The sequence below is a fragment of the Canis lupus genome, chromosome 17 (genome assembly GCF_011100685.1).
Source record: "Canis lupus familiaris isolate Mischka breed German Shepherd chromosome 17, alternate assembly UU_Cfam_GSD_1.0, whole genome shotgun sequence".
NCBI classification, from domain to species: Eukaryota; Metazoa; Chordata; class Mammalia; order Carnivora; family Canidae; genus Canis; species Canis lupus.
The window spans coordinates 51770019-51785816 of record NC_049238.1 but is presented as its reverse complement, the minus strand read 5'-3'; the positions used below and the strand labels follow the sequence as shown (position 1 = coordinate 51785816).

General features: G+C 35.3%; 1 protein-coding gene across 8 annotated transcripts in view; it reads left to right on the top strand.

The window, feature by feature from the left end:
• ZNF638 (zinc finger protein 638) overlaps positions 1-15258 on the top strand; it is an 81117-nt gene extending 65859 nt beyond the window's left edge. For 4 of the 8 annotated variants that reach the window (XM_038561786.1, XM_038561785.1, XM_038561784.1 and 1 more), the window contains 8 exons: positions 119-156; positions 4575-5790; positions 6387-6452; positions 7985-8939; positions 9691-9795; positions 12532-12633; positions 13341-13459; positions 14938-15258. In XM_038561786.1, the coding sequence (XP_038417714.1) occupies positions 119-156; positions 4575-5790; positions 6387-6452; positions 7985-8939; positions 9691-9795; positions 12532-12633; positions 13341-13459; positions 14938-15003 (2667 nt within the window). In that variant the 3' untranslated portion in view covers positions 15004-15258. The other 4 variants (XM_038561783.1, XM_038561782.1, XM_038561788.1 and 1 more) reach the window with 3 other exon arrangements.
• The last annotated feature ends 540 nt before the right edge of the window (positions 15259-15798 follow it).

Here is a 15798-nt window from a genome sequence, read left to right as displayed (position 1 = left end):
TAAGACGTTGTCTTGTTTTTTTAGCTTAGATTTTAAGAACTAAGAACACTGCATTGAATAGTTAAATATTTAAATTCCAGTAGAATAGCCTCTAATGAAATGTGGAATTGTGTTACAGGCTCAAGCTGACAAAGACCCAGAACTAGGAAAAGAAAGGTATGTTGCTTAAGTTTGCTAACATTTTTGCATAGCATTTAATTATTGAACTTTGTTTCTGTATTTTATGGTAATTGCTTACTTGTAGCAAAAATGTTTGTATCTTTCATGTCCATTTTGTGTGTGTGTGTGTGTGTGTGTGTATGAACATTAGGGTAGGGGGTGTGTGTGTGTGGTGTTTTTTTGACTATTGACCTAGCGTTGTTTTGTTTTTTAGTCTCTTTCAGGTATTTACTGATTATTTTTTATTTACTGATTTTTTAAGAAAAACTGAATTCGTAAACAGTTTGAATTAAATCATAAATATGACTTCTTTATGAAATGTTTTCGTAGACTCTTGAACAACTCGACTCTTAACAGTATTATGTTGTTAGATTTTTCTATTCCAAAATAGCTAAACATAGTAGTAAAATTTTAACTATTTTGTATGATCTTTTAAAATTTCACTGACTTCAAACCAAAAAGATAATCAGTATGTATCTTGATACTTTTTGAAAACAGCTAGAATGGGGGAACAGAATATTTATAAAGCAAAATAAAGTATGAAAGCTTGGACAAAAGATGAAAGCTGTTCTTCGGTGTATACACAAACTAATGACTAACATTCTTGTCCTGACCACATGTAGTACACCCACTTTTTAGTAACTTTCTCATTCTGATGAATACCACCTTTATCACCACCTTTGCGCACCAGTTAATAACCTTTTTACTACTCTTCATTGGAAATAACTGATTTAGAATTCTTTCCCCTTTTTAATACTTGTTCTTGTTTAGAGTCAATGTAGTAAGAGCTTATAAGTTTGAAAGAGCATTTTGAAAGTGTTTAAGTATGGAATGTTTGTTTTATTTGTTGTACTGATTCTAAGATACCTGAAAAGCAGGATGTCTTACGGATTTTTCTTAGTAATTCTTAAATGAGGCTTTTAAGTGATAAAGATGATTAAGAGTGCTTTAAAATATGGTGGTAACTTTAAGCAATTAGGTTTGCTGTATATGCCAGCACGGAGTTTTTTTTTTTTTAAGTCATACATCCTTATACCAATTATGTTCACATGTCTAAGAAGTAATACTAACAGTACTGTTTGATGTAAGAGCCCACAAAGGGCAATAAGTGATAATAGATAGACCTATGTCTGAAACCTAGACATAGTTTCAGATCTGCAAGAGCAGCTATTGTCTGTGTTCTGGTCACTTTTTTCCTCTTTACCTTGACTTACCAAAGATTCTTAATGAGTTTACACAGTCGTCTATTATGGTAATCTTATAAAATTAATTTAAAAAATTCTAGTACTAATAATTTCTATTTTGCAGTCAGTTTTTTCTGACTTACATGACATTAGATAAAAAGATGTGGATGGTGCCTGAATAGTTCACATTTCTTTATTGAAGTATACTGATCCTGGGAAAATACTGGTGCTTGTGTTGTTTTTGTTTTCGAAGCGCTTGCAGGTGCAAATTCATCATGAATATGATCTTTCTGTTTATAATTAGTGTAAAGTACTTAAATGTGTTTCCTATTTAAAAGAAACCTCCTAAAAAATAATAAAATAAAAAATAAAAGAAACCTCCTAAAAATTTAAAAAAAATAAAAGAAACCTCCTATGGATATATTAATAATATTCTACATTTTGTCTGTTCTCATCCCCTCCCATGTAAATCTTATTTACTTATCATGTGATTAAGGCTCTGAATAAGGATGCAAGATGCAGTTTTCTCATTCCTTCCCATGTAAACCTTATTTACTTTATTATGTGATTAAGGTTCCAAATAAGGATGCAAGCCCAGTGGCCCTCTTAAATAAATACTAATCTTCAGTATTGTTAAATTGCAGTCTAAAGTTTCTCAGAAAGTATAGGGTATGGTATTAACCTTTGTTCTTATACCCAGCTTTTTTTGAGTTTTGAAAGCCTGGTATTATTGGAGGATGAAAGTGGGTCACGGGTTTGGAAATTGGATACCTATATCCCAAGTGCCTTCCCTCTTTCTTTTTTGTGCCTTTCCCAAAATACGACTGTGTTTTCCTTTATTTCTAAAAGACTGTTGTTGGTTTTTTTTGGTTTTTTTTTGTTTGTTTGTTTGTTTGTTTGTTTATTCATGAGAGGCAGAGGCAGAGGGAGAAGCAGGCTCCAAGCAGGGAGCTGATGTGGTTCAGGATCACGCCCTGGGTCGAAGGCAGATGCTAAACCGCTGAGCCACCCAGGGATCCCCAAGACTGTGGTTTTTTTTTTTTTTACTCTGGTGTTTAATAATTTCATTTATTTGACATCTCAAACTGACTTTCCAGGCTAACCTGATGACTGCAGAAAGCTTTTTCCCATATTAGAAAACTAGATACTAACTTTCGGTAAATGAATTTTGTGAAGAAAGCACTTTAATTTTAAAAGACAAACTCAAAAAAAAAAAAAAAGACAAACTCACACAAACGTCACATTAAGCCATTTTTTCAAGTAGGTCCATGCTCTGATTGAAGTATGAAACTTCACAGTGATTTATTTTGTATAAAAGAATAGCTTTTTTTATTGACAAACTGTAAATATGGTAAAGGGGAAGGACTTGCTGTATTCTAGAGCCAGGAATGAAAACCTTCATTGTTATCCTTCTAGCTGCGTAGTTTGGTGCTTTTGTAACCCTAATTTATAAAGCCTTTAGGGTTATTGGTGCAGTTCTGTAATGAGGCAGGAATTTGAATTTAATCTTCATTATTGGAAATGAGTCTTATAATTAAAAAAATGAAAACTTACATTTGAGAAATATTACATAACTGCTGTAATTGAATGTCAGAACTTTTTGTTTGTCATATTTGTGCTTGGCCACAAGTTTGACTTTGACTAGTTCTAAGAATTTGGAACATTTAAAATCAGCCATTGGTATTTTTGAATATAAGGGATGTAAATAATGTCAAATAAAAAGTTTTAAACCCTTTCAGTATACAAAGGAAGCTTATACAAAGGAGTAGACTACATACTGATTAAGGTGTATGCTTACCAACTGTTGAACTTAATTAATTTCCTCAAACTCTGCCTCTATGACTTTTCGTCAAGAGGTGTTTCTCTGATCTCTTAGATCTCCTTAACCATCTTCTACGGGGAAGGACCAGTTTATTGGTTCAAATGATTGGACCCTTATATGGTAGCATTTACTTTTTCCAAAATTTTGAAATATTAACATCTTAGGACACAGATACACATCATCTTGCACAACTAAAGGATATTATGGCCACTCTTTGAGAAGCATGTTAAAAGGATATCTCATCCTCTCCTTCCTTGAAAACTAGGAGGAAACAAAAACAATATTCTTTATTATGAAGTGTTGATAGGGCATCACTTTCTGATGTCTTCCCCTAACCTGCTGCTTCTAGCGTAATAAGGGAATGTATTTGTTAAATTGGATGATTTGTGTTGATAGCATGCTGGACATTGTTTTGGAAGATAAGATTTTCCTTGTCACTCTTCAAGATAACTTATGATCTATGGAACATTATAAAAATTTATTCTGTCTCAAAGAAGTTTGAATTATAGAATCACACACTTTTGTTTACTTTGGATTTGGGAGGACAACAGTGAAATAAGATCAATTGCATATACTTGCCATGTATTTTCTTCATTTCTTCTGAATAATTTTACTTAAAACTTTAAATTACATATTGGAATTCTAAATTATTCTCTGTAACTGGGAAGATTTCTTTGAATATATACCTTCTCAAGTAGCCAAAGGCACCTACTTTATGTTAAGGTGATTCTATCAGTTTTGCCTCTGACTTTAAATCCAGTAACTTGCAAAGAAAGTTTTCTTTTAGGTCTTATAAATACAGTTCTTGGGAAAACCAAATCTGTCTCACATATTTAAAAGAAAAAAAAAAAAGTTGACACAGCTAAGAGTATAGCCCTTTCTCCCTATGTGTTTCTGTTCATTTTAGGTAAGATTCACTTTAAGTTTTAAATTTCAATACATGGGCTATTAGTTTCATTGTAGAACTGTACATGTATTTATTGTTTCAATAACCACTGTTGGGAAGATCTTAATACTTTAATCTTAATACTTTAATCTTAATACTTTGAGATGTCTCCGATTCACATTCAGCTCATGTTTAGTACAAACGTGACACAGAAGGAAAAAATCGATTATAAGGATTATATCAATGGTCATAAATTTGCCATTATTTCCTTTGAACTAAAAAAGAAATCTTCAATGCAGTGGAGGGTCTCTTACAATTTTATATTGTTTACATATTTATGTCAAAACATCTAAACCATTTTAATGCCGATTGGCTGGATTTCCCAGTGCTTATTACTAATGCATCAGGAAGTCTTAACAATTGGCATCAACAGGATTATTTATAATGGTTGAATTCTCATCATAGTTTGATTTTTGTTTGTGTTTTGTTTGTGTTCTTTTTGTTTGTTTTTAAATACTTTTAGCCCTGACTTGAAAAACTGTCCAGTTGATGAAAGTGAGGTGCAAACAACAGCTGATAGTCTCTCTGTTAAACCTAGTGAGATTGAAGAAGAAACTGTTCCCAACATTGAAACAGAAACTTCTGGACAGCAGGAAGAACTTTGTGAGGAAGAACCTGAAAAAGCACTATGTGACTCTGACTTTGCTATTGAAACATTGGAAGTTGAAACTCAAGAAGAGGTCAAAGTGGAAATTCCTCTTGTGGCATCCACTCCAATCAGTATTGAATTATTCACTGAAAATATAGAGGAGTGTGTTTTAAATCAGCAGGTGTATACCAATGACTTTGAGAAGGAAGAGGCAGAAATTATTAACCCTGAAGCAGAATTATCAACATCTGACAGTGCAATTATAGAAGAAAGGAACATCAAAGGAATTCTAGAAGAACCTCCATCTGAAGCAGATTTCTTTTCTGGGATTACACAGTCTATGATAGAAGCTGTAGCTGAAGCGGACAAACACGAAACTGTTTCAGAAATAGTACCAACTACTTGTGTTGTGGCCTTAGCATCAGGAATTTCCACTGGGGATGAGAAGGCAGTGAGCAAAAAGGGAATTTCTGAGAAAAGTAACATGGATGAAAAGGAGGAAAATGAATTTAATAGTAAGGAATCCAGAATGGATCTGCAAATAGGAGCAGAGAAAGCTGAAAAGAATGATGCTAGGATGGTTGCAGAGAAGTTGGAAAAGATTGTGGCAGCAATGAAAGAAAAGCCTGCAGAAAATGCTGTGACCAAGGCATATCCAAATAAAGGAATGGGTCAGACCAATAAGCCTGATGAAACTAGTAAAACCAGTATGTTGGCTGTATCAAATACATCTAGCACTAAATCAAGCATCAAAGCTGGTATGGTCTCTTCTCCAAAGGCAAAAGCTACAGCTTCAAAATCTGAAAACCAGAAAAGTTTTCTAAAGTCTGTACTCAGAGATCAAATAAATGCTGAAAAGAAACTTTCAGCCAAGGAATTGGGTCTCCTTAAACCAAGTGCCAGGTCAGGCTTGGCTGAAAGCAGCAATAAGTTGAAACCCACTCAGAGTGGTGTTACCAGAGGTGGCAGTGGAAGGATCTCAGCCCTGCAAGGCAAGGATTCTGAACTGGATTACAGGGATATTACAAAACAATCTCAGGAAACAGAGGCTAGACCTTCCGCCATGAAACGGCATGACAGCAGCAATAAGGTGAGGAGGGTAGGAAGAATGGTTCAGTGTACCTTTGAAAATGAGTAGCTCTGCTGTTGTAGCTTTGGAGTAGGAGATGTAATCTTGTTTTGTATTTTCATCTCCTCACTCCACCCCTAACCTCCTATTTCTCTTAATGATTTCACTGATTTAAGCCAATAGACATTTAAAATAATGTCAGGTTTGTAATTAACAGGTTTGAAAAGCATTATTTGAATAAAATGTGGTCAGAAATACAAGTGTTGTTTTTTTAAAAAAAAAAAAGTCTGCATTGACTCATGAAGTGATTTACCACTCTGATTCTGAATGGGAAACTGTTTTCTCTTTTAAATTGAAGCTTCCTTTATCAGCTTACTGATTGCCCAACTTAGATCTGTGGGTATACAGAAGAAAAGATCAGTAAAACCAAATTTACCTACAACTTACAGAGATGATGCCTATGTTAAAATGATTGTTGACTTAGTGTGGTATCTGTTAACTATTTGCATAATTAAATGTGTTTGGATATTGTTTGGTGTCTGTAATCTTTTTAAAAAAGAACATTAATAACACAGTTGTAAATTCTATTTCTCTGTATTTTTTACTTAATATTTCAGACTTTGGCTGGGCAGAACACTAAGAATCCTAAAAGCACCACTGGTAGAAGTTCAAAATCTAAAGAGGTAAGAAACAATTCACTAACACTAATAAGCTTTCTATTCTATCCTTCTACAGAAGAGTTCATCTGTTTTATAACTAGTGTCTCTCCTATAATAATCAATTTGATACATACAGAGCAAGAGACAGGCACGAGATATTTTATTTAAGGCTCTACCACTAATTTGTTTTTTTATCTTGAGCTAGGCTAAATGGTTTGTGTTGATGGTGCAGGGCAAAAAGTTACACAGGTGCAGGAAGGGGGGGAATTAGAGTAGGAAAATCCCTCCAATCTCCTATTGACAGCAATAGGTGATAAACACAATAGAATTATATATGTTAAAGGAGACTAGTGGTTGACCAGAGTCCTTGCCATTTTGTGGAACTTCCAAACAGGTGGTCCTTTTGAGATGGCTCAAGTTAACCTAACTGATTGGGTTCTGAGATTTACTTTCCTGGTGCTAAGTTCTCCTGCCAAATAAACATGGTATTTTTGTTGTTGTTGGATATTTTAGATTCCTACCATTCATAGAATATTTTTTTAGTTATCGGGGCATGGAGATGTGTTAGTAGTTTAAGAAGTAAAAGAAGTGGGATCCCTGGGTGGCGCAGCGGTTTGGCGCCTGCCTTTGGCCCAGGGCGCGATCCTGGAGACCCGGGATCGAATCCCACGTCGGGCTGCCGGTGCATGGAGCCTGCTTCTCCCTCTGCCTATGTCTCTGCCTCTCTCTCTCTCTCTCTGTGACTATCATAAATAAATAAAAATTAAAAAAAAAGAAGTAAAAGAAGTAAGGATAATGTTTCTGTTGGTTTAATAAGTTGATAGTATAAATGTTTATGTCCCCCCCCCCCCAAAGTTACTGGATATATGTTCTAATGTCATTATAAATGCTAGTAATTAATCATTGATAGCACTCTAAATTTGTAGGAGGCCTGCTAGGAATTTTTTTTCTTTAGTATTGGCACCATTTTTCAAATTACAGAGACTTTTTTTTCAAGTATAGTTATATTTGGCAGTAAGTCATATTTAGTACGAAATTTTCCAAACAACTTTGTCCAGCTAGAAATTTTATGTTAATGTTATATATCTTAATTGGTTAGTGGTGTAATCTAGTTAGCAATTTACTTTCTAGCTACATTTGAGGTGTTTTTTAAAATATCCATTAAGTTTTCTAGAACACTTGTTAAATATTTAACAAAACAGTAATTTTTTTATATTATAGTTTGATAAATTCTTTACTTTATTTGATAAATGCTTTAAATGTTTATGCTTCATATATCAAAACTTGTACATTATTTAGGAAATGTAATTTTAATTGAAATTAAGTATAGGTGGAATTAGGTTGGCATTCTTAGGATTTTACCTTTGGTATTGTTTACTTTGTGAATTGGAGCTAATTCATTTGTGGGGCTTTACAAAATAACTTTAGGAATAGGAAACTTCTTTGTACTAGAATTCTCACAGATGATATTTCATGCACATTTGCTGGGACTGTTTGGAACATAACAAGTTCTGTTCTGAATTGGTTCTGTTCACAGTTTTTAATCTTTTCCACAGGAACCATTATTTCCATTTAATTTGGATGAATTTGTCACTGTGGATGAGGTTATAGAAGAAGTAAATCCTTTTCAAGCCAAGCAGAACCCACTAAAGGGAAAAAGAAGAGAGGCTCTCAAAAGTACCCCTTCCTCTGAACTTAACTTAAAGAAGAAGAAGGCAAAAACTTCTGCCCCTCGTGTTGTTGAGGGGGAATTATCTTTTGTAACATTGGATGAGATTGGGGAAGAGGAAGATGGAGCTGCACATCTAGCACAAGCTCTAGTCACTGTGGATGAAGTAATTGATGAAGAAGAAATAAATATGGAAGAAATGGTAAAAAATTCAAATTCACTTCTTACATTAGATGAGTTAATTGATCAAGATGATTGCATTGCCCACAGTGAACCTAAAGATGTTACTGTACTGTCAGTGGCTGAAGAGCACGATCTCCTCAAACAGGAACGATTGGTAACTGTGGATGAAATTGGAGAAGTTGAAGAGCTACCCCTAAATGAGTCAGCAGACTTAAGTTTTGACACTTTAAATATGAAAGGAGATGAGGGAAGTACTGGAAGGGATCCCATTGGGTTCATTTCTTCTCAGATGCCTGAAGACCCTTCTACTTTAGTTACTGTAGATGAAATACAGGATGACAGCAGTGATCTGCATTTAGTGACTTTGGATGAAGTAACTGAAGAGGATGAAGACTCTCTGGCAGATTTTAACAACCTTAAAGAAGAGCTTAATTTTGTTACTGTTGATGAAGTTGGAGAGGAGGAAGATGGAGACGGTGATTTAAAAGTTGAGTTAGCACAAAGCAAAAATGACCATCCCACAGATAAAAGAGGGGATAGAAAAAAGAAAGCTGTGGACACAAGGAAGATGAAACTTGAAGCCTTGTCCCAAGTTGGTTCACTAAGTGAGAATGTTATGGAAGAAGACCTAAAAACCATGATTGAAAGACACTTAGCAGGTAGATACTTAGGGGAGGTAATTTTTCTGCTTTATGTGGGGATTATATTTAAAATTAAAAAAATAATATTACAACATGAGTCATAATTTTCCATGTATTGATATAAGAAGTCAACAAATAGTGATGCATTGCCAGTGATATTTTCCAAAGAAATGTGTGCAAGTTTACAAGATATCTTTTAGTTACAGAGCAGACTTTGTCCCAACTTAACATACTTCAAAAAAAAGAGGACAAAGCTGGAAAGCAAACTACAGTGCCCAAATTGGAATGAAAGTGATTTATTTGTGTTACTGGAAAACAGCTTTTGGTTAGTAGAAGGATGTTATACCAGACTGCCTCCCAAGTTTTTCTCAGATTTAGGATTTATTTTTTTTATTTTTTATTATTTTTTATTATTTTTTCTTTTTTTTTTAAATTTTTATTTATTTATGATAGTCACAGAGAGATAGAGGCAGAGACACAGGCAGAGGGAGAAGCAGGCTCCATGCACCGGGAGCCCGACATGGGATTCGATCCCAGGTCTCCAGGATCGCGCCCTGGGCCAAAGGCAGGCGCCAAACCGCTGCGCCACCCAGGGATCCCTCAGATTTAGGATTTAGAAAAATTTATGAAGATGCCATTTCACTTTTTAAGTAATATTTTGATTGCACAGAGTAATAGGTTTAGCTCACTTTAGGGTGATCAAAATAATTTCTGAACTAAGAATGGCATGCAATTACTACAGCAATAAATTAGACTTTCTTTTTTAAAGCTAAAACGCCAACCAAGAGAGTTAGAATTGGGAAAATACCACCATCGGAAAAAGCTGTTGCAACAGAACCAGTGAAAGGTGAAGAGGCCTTCCAAATTAGTGAAGGTAAAGCAGGATTGATGGAAGCGGGGAGGAGTATAGAGAATAACACAACAAGGGTAGTGGTTGAAGTTCCAAAGGTCTACCATCTAAGAAGAAAAGGAGAAAAATGGCGAAATAGAGTGGGGTGGGGATTAGGGGAGGCACCCTTATCTGGGTAAAGATTTTTGTCTTTGTAATTTAGAGATAATGGAACATAATGGAATGGGAAAACAGAATAATAGATGATCCCTTTTGTGGTAGAATGTGACAGTAGAACACAACAAATTTGTGGAACTGATATATGTGAAAGGTCATCCTGACCATGTTGCAGCATCAAGTAGAAATCACTGGTTAACCAGCTCTTATTTGTGGACCCAGATCCCTAGCTTTGTGGAGGCTGCCATGCAGGCAGCCAGTGAATTAAACAAAAATGTCTTAGCATTAATAAAATTTATGTTGAAACAAGTATGGACCAGTGTCTAGTAAGAGAGAATAATACTCTAGTCCTTCAACAAATATTTGTCATTGTGTCCATTATATTCATAGCACAGTTACAAAAAGGGTAGGAAAAAAGCGCAGAGTTCCATATCTCACGTTGCCTGATTCAGAGAGTTAAAGCAAAAAATCTGCTACTAGGATGACTGAAACAGCACTGCAAGGTATCCTTTGTACATTCTCTGATGCACCCTCCTTGCCCTCTTGCTTTTCTATCCCTTCTTCTCTAAGGAAAAGCTACCAGCTGTGATTCAGTCCCAAGTTCATTGAATCTGATCTCAACTGGGCTTTCAGTGCTGATCCAGTCTATTATGGGCCTCCTTTCTTTCCCATTTCCTAACCAGACGTAATAAAAGTCTTTCCCCCCTCTGTATCACATACTGCATTACCCAGTTCATTCTTCCCAGCTCATAACCTTACTTTTATTTCCATTTACCAGAGCAAATACGGGATCTCCACTGTCTGCCAGCTTGTGTTTTATCTTCCTTGGCACCTCAACATACAAAATATGATCAAGTCTTTCCCATTTAAAAAAAAAAAAAAAAAGGTGTTGTTAAAAAAAAATGTGCCCTTAACCTTGAAATCCTTCTGGCTCCCACCTTTTCTCTTTGTTTTCAGGGCAAAGTATCTGGACAGAATCACCTGTTTTCACTTCTTCATCTCAATGAACTGAATGTATTTTGGCTTCTTTCTGAACCACCTTCCTGAAATTTATGTTGATTAAACTCCCATTGGATGGTTTTCCAACTTGATTTATAAAGTTTTTTCCCTTAATTCAGTTTTGACTTCTCTGCGTTATGTGTTACTTGATCATGTCTTCTTTGTTGAAGCTGTCTCCCATGACCAAGTGGGTCCTTTCCTTTGTCTGTTATTCTCCAGAACCTCTCCTTGATACCAAGCCATAGTTAGTGATTTGGTGATGTGACAGATAGCTCCTAGTATGATTTCATGAGAGTATGTGTCGACCTGTCCCTTCTCCCTCCCCCATCGCCCAGGTTTTGTTTGCAGCTCCTAGTTTGCTCAGAATTGTCTCATTGCAGATGAAGAATAGAGAAAAGTGACTTACTGCTTATAAAATAATTTATTTCTCTTAATGGACAGTATGTTTGACAAAAAGAATCTAGCTGAAGAAAAAGTAATTTTCTAAACAATTTTAAACCTAAAATATTTTTCTAATCTATGTAAAAAATTATTCTGTGATTATAGTATATATATTACAAGGTGAATATCCCTTTGGAGTGGCAGGAACAAATAATAATTAAAAGTTTATTAATTACTCTGATGAGGGAATAAACTTTTGTAGGAAGAGACTAGAGGCTATTTTAATCAAGGCAGGAAAAGAGCTTTTTTTTTTTTTTAGCTACTCCTGAGGACCTGATGACCACTGAAATAAAAGGAATAGGAGAGGAGTAAATGATTTCATGGTTCCTGCCCATCCCCTCAGATTTGTTGAAGACTCGCCCAGTTGCATGTAGAGAGCACTGAACTGGAAGTCACAAGCTTTGGTTCTAGCCTCTGTCACTTAAACTCCTTACAACCTTGGGCATACCAGTTCTTAAGTCTTGGTTTTGCTTTATCCATCTATGAGGAAATAAAGATAATGATGATTTGACCTGTCTATCTCACACGAGATACAAGCTAAATGAAAGGTTATATGTGAAAGAGACTTGTTAGCTTCCATGTAACAGTAAGGTGTTAAAGCTGCTGAGGGTAATTAGGATTGCTTGGAAGCAGTTTCCGTTTTTGTCTTCCCTAAGATTATATTATGTGGAGTCAGCTAACATTGAATGTTTCTCACATATTACTTACTTTGCTGGGCTTGAATATTTGTGATGTCATTTGTGATTTTATTGGACAGTGGTCTCAGTCTTTGGGTTTTAGGCTGTTTTTCTTGATTCAGAGGGCCTCAATATCAGACATGAGAATGATTTTCTGCCCATGTCTTGTCCTCCTCAGTCTATGCTCTTTCCCAGTCCAGCCCTTTACATACACTAGTTAACTCTTGACAGTAATTACAGAACTTGAACTTCTTCCATTACTCTTTAAATTCTTTTGAGAACAATATATAATAGAATATGCTATTAGCTTTAGTCCATTTATTTCTAATATTGAAGAATCTTTGAAGAGTGGCCAAATGGGACTAGCCAGGGAAGGTTTACTTAGATGAGCCATAATCTTTGAAGCAGAGATTACCTGATGTTAGCTTTACAGGCTGTAAATCTATTTTGAATAACTTATTTTCCTTGAAAATTTTGATGATTTTAGTGGATGAGGAATCTGGATTAAAAGATTCAGAACCAGAACGAAAACGTAAGAAGATTGAGGACTCTTCTTTAGGGAAGTCAGGGGTACCTGATGTCCCTGAAGGTAAAGTAAACATGACATTTTTCCTTATCCATATGAAATAAAAATTCAGTACCATAGCAAGTGTTGCATTGTTTAGATGACTATTGGCATTTCTGAAAACAGTTCACTAGGCCTATGTTTTTTACCAAACCAGGATAGGAGATAGATATAGATATTTTTCCCCTATTCTTAGAAAGTCTGGGAGAAGTCTTTTCTTTTATTTCTGGTACTTTATTAGCTGATGTGGTAATAACTGAGTTATACTTGCCCAGGCAAAAGTTTCAGTAAACAGGCTAAAAAGCTTAGCTAGCAAACTGGTTGTGGCCTGCTAAAATGAAGTAAAGGAGCACCATATCTGTTTACCCAGCATATTCCTCAAGTGAACAGTTGCCCATCATTCTGCCTTTTTTTTTTTTAATGGAATTCCAGAAAGGTTTATTTAAAAGACACTGATAGATTCTTTTTCAGTGAATTGCTATTCTGAAGGAATTTTGTGGTATCCTGGAGGCTACAGAATATTAGAGAATTTGTCCAAAAATAAAGTCCTCAGTTTTGTTATTAAAGGCATAATTGCTCTTGATCACTAGATACATAGCAGTATATATTATGTTTGTATATAAGTATATACAATGATTAGCATGTTTGTCATGTTTAGATAAATTGAGTAACAGCTATAGATAATAATTTTCCTCCTTTCTCTTCACCCCCCCCTTTTTTCTTTCCTCTAGATTTAGACTTTCTTGTACCGAAAGCTGGATTCTTCTGTCCAATTTGTTCCCTCTTCTACTCAGGTGAAAAAGCAATGACAAATCACTGCAAGAGTACACGTCATAAGCAAAATACAGAGGTAAATTTTTTTTCTTAACCCCTCAAAATTCTTCAGGTGGTATTATAATCAAACTACTTAAGCGTTCACCCAAAATGTACATTCCTTTCCTTGGGGAGAACTTTTGAAGATGTGTACCTTTATTCCTCTACAGCTCAAAAATACAGTCTTCACTGTACCTTGCCAGGAACATCTGACAGCATTCCCCAGGGTAGATTCTACAGATCACTAGTCCCATGTGACACTCTTTTAGTGGGAAACTCTGTATTCTGATGGCCTCTTGCAGAGTCATGGACACATAGCATATTAAAATTTGTGAATTGTCTACTCAGAATCTGCTTACCTGTATTTAACCCATTCCCTAAACTGATTTGATTACAACCGCTCACCCCTTTTTAAGTCCTACTCATTTTTAGGAGTAGGAAGTGGTACTTTAGAGAATCATCATTAGCCATAGTTGAATCAGTGGTTCTGATTCCTCCTGAACATTTGAGAGTTACTTTATATATCCTAGAAATTGAATTTGTGGCACTGACACTCAACAACTAACATTTATTGAGGTGTTATTTGCTGGAAGCTTATCTAATCCCCTTCCCCCATCAATATGAAATAGATGCTATCATTCTAATTGTATTTTTTATCATTCCAGTTTTAAAGGTGAAGAAAACAGGCTTAGAGTCTAGAAACTGAAGTATCTAATCACAAGGTCACATAGCTAGTTAGTGGCAGACCTAGGATTTGAACCTTAGCTCTGTTTTTTCTAGCCTCAAACCCTTAACCATTATGCTATACTATCTGTGCTCCTGACTTTATCATGTCATTTTCCTATTTAAAATTTCCATTGGCTTTGTATTACACTTGGAATGATATCCAAACTTCTTGTAGATCTATAAAGCCCTACATGATTGATTCCTTTCCGGTTCTCTTGGCTTTTTGTTTCACATGTGAAAGTCCCCTTTGCTGCTTTTGCACATATATATTGCTGTTCCTTTGCCCTCTCCCAGTGCTGCTTGTATAGCTGCCTCTTCCCCACTTTTAGCTAAGTCTAGATGCAAATACTTCCTAGAAAGGCCTTTGCTTAAGAAAGACTTAGGTAAAAGCACAAAACTCCTTCCTAGCCCCCGAAAGGGTCAACCTTAGTCACTTATTGTATTTCTTTCCTTTATAGTGCTTACCAGCACCAAAAATGGTCTTGTTTATTTATTCTTTTATTGTTTCTCTTCCCCCACTAGAATGTAAGCTCCATGAGGTAAAGGGCCTTACCTATCTTGTTGACCACTGAATCCCCAAGCACCAAGCATAATGCCTGGTATATCATAAATATCAGATGACTGGTGAATGGAAGGAAAGAATGTTAATGTAAGGCACTGTGTTTCTAATCTTTATTTTGTAGGATCAGGCTCTTTTAAATTGTAAATTGAGTGAAATATTAGATATGTTTGCACACACAACAGAGCAACATCTAATAAATATTTTATATTGTAAATTGCTTTTAACAGAAGTTCATGGCCAAGCAGAGAAAGGAAAAGGAGCAGAATGAGACTGAAGAAAGAAGTTCTAGGTGATTGGGGGAAAGGGGGAAAGACTTCATTAGAAATTCGTTTAGGGTCCAGTTGATTTGTGTATTTTTGTTATCACTTAATTTGTAATTTTTGTTTCAGAAGCAAATATTCATGTTGTACAAATTTCTGATTGCCCTTGATGTGGAAAGACTGATGGGGAACGTATGATGGGTTTGATTTTTATATCAAATCATCAGGCATGGAGAAATATCTTTTAGAAGTGTTAAAATAAATGTTCCTACTGTATATTTAAAATACCATCTTGTGTTTGTGGTTGATTTATTAAAGACTTGCTTACCTCTTATTGCAGACAGGAGACCCCTGTGACTTGGGATGTTTAGGGATTCCTCCTATATTACCAGAAGTCCTAGCATAGCAGGGTTTTCACTTCACTTCAGCCATATACAGGCCAAAGATTTCTTAAAACTCCTATTTTTTCCGGATAAAATTAAATTACAGCATAACTGACCCAGGTAGGTTTGAGTAAAACTGTTTGGTGTTTTCGAATGTGTTAAGAAGGTCTTTTTTCTGCTTGTGGTAACATCTATTTCTGCCAAGACCCATTTAAGGTAGCTTCTAGCAAGTCATTTAGTAGTAGCTTGAAAAGCTATGAAAATAGAGCAACCTTTACTTCTTGTGGACCCCTACAGTTGCTTTTTAAACCATTTAATTTATTATTTAATATGTTGTAAACACAAAGTGGTAAAGGTTTAAAAAAAATAATAATTCAGTGGCTTGTTAGGTGTGGAACACAGCCCTGTACCATAAAGTTTTAGATTAAGCATGTTTCAGACTTAG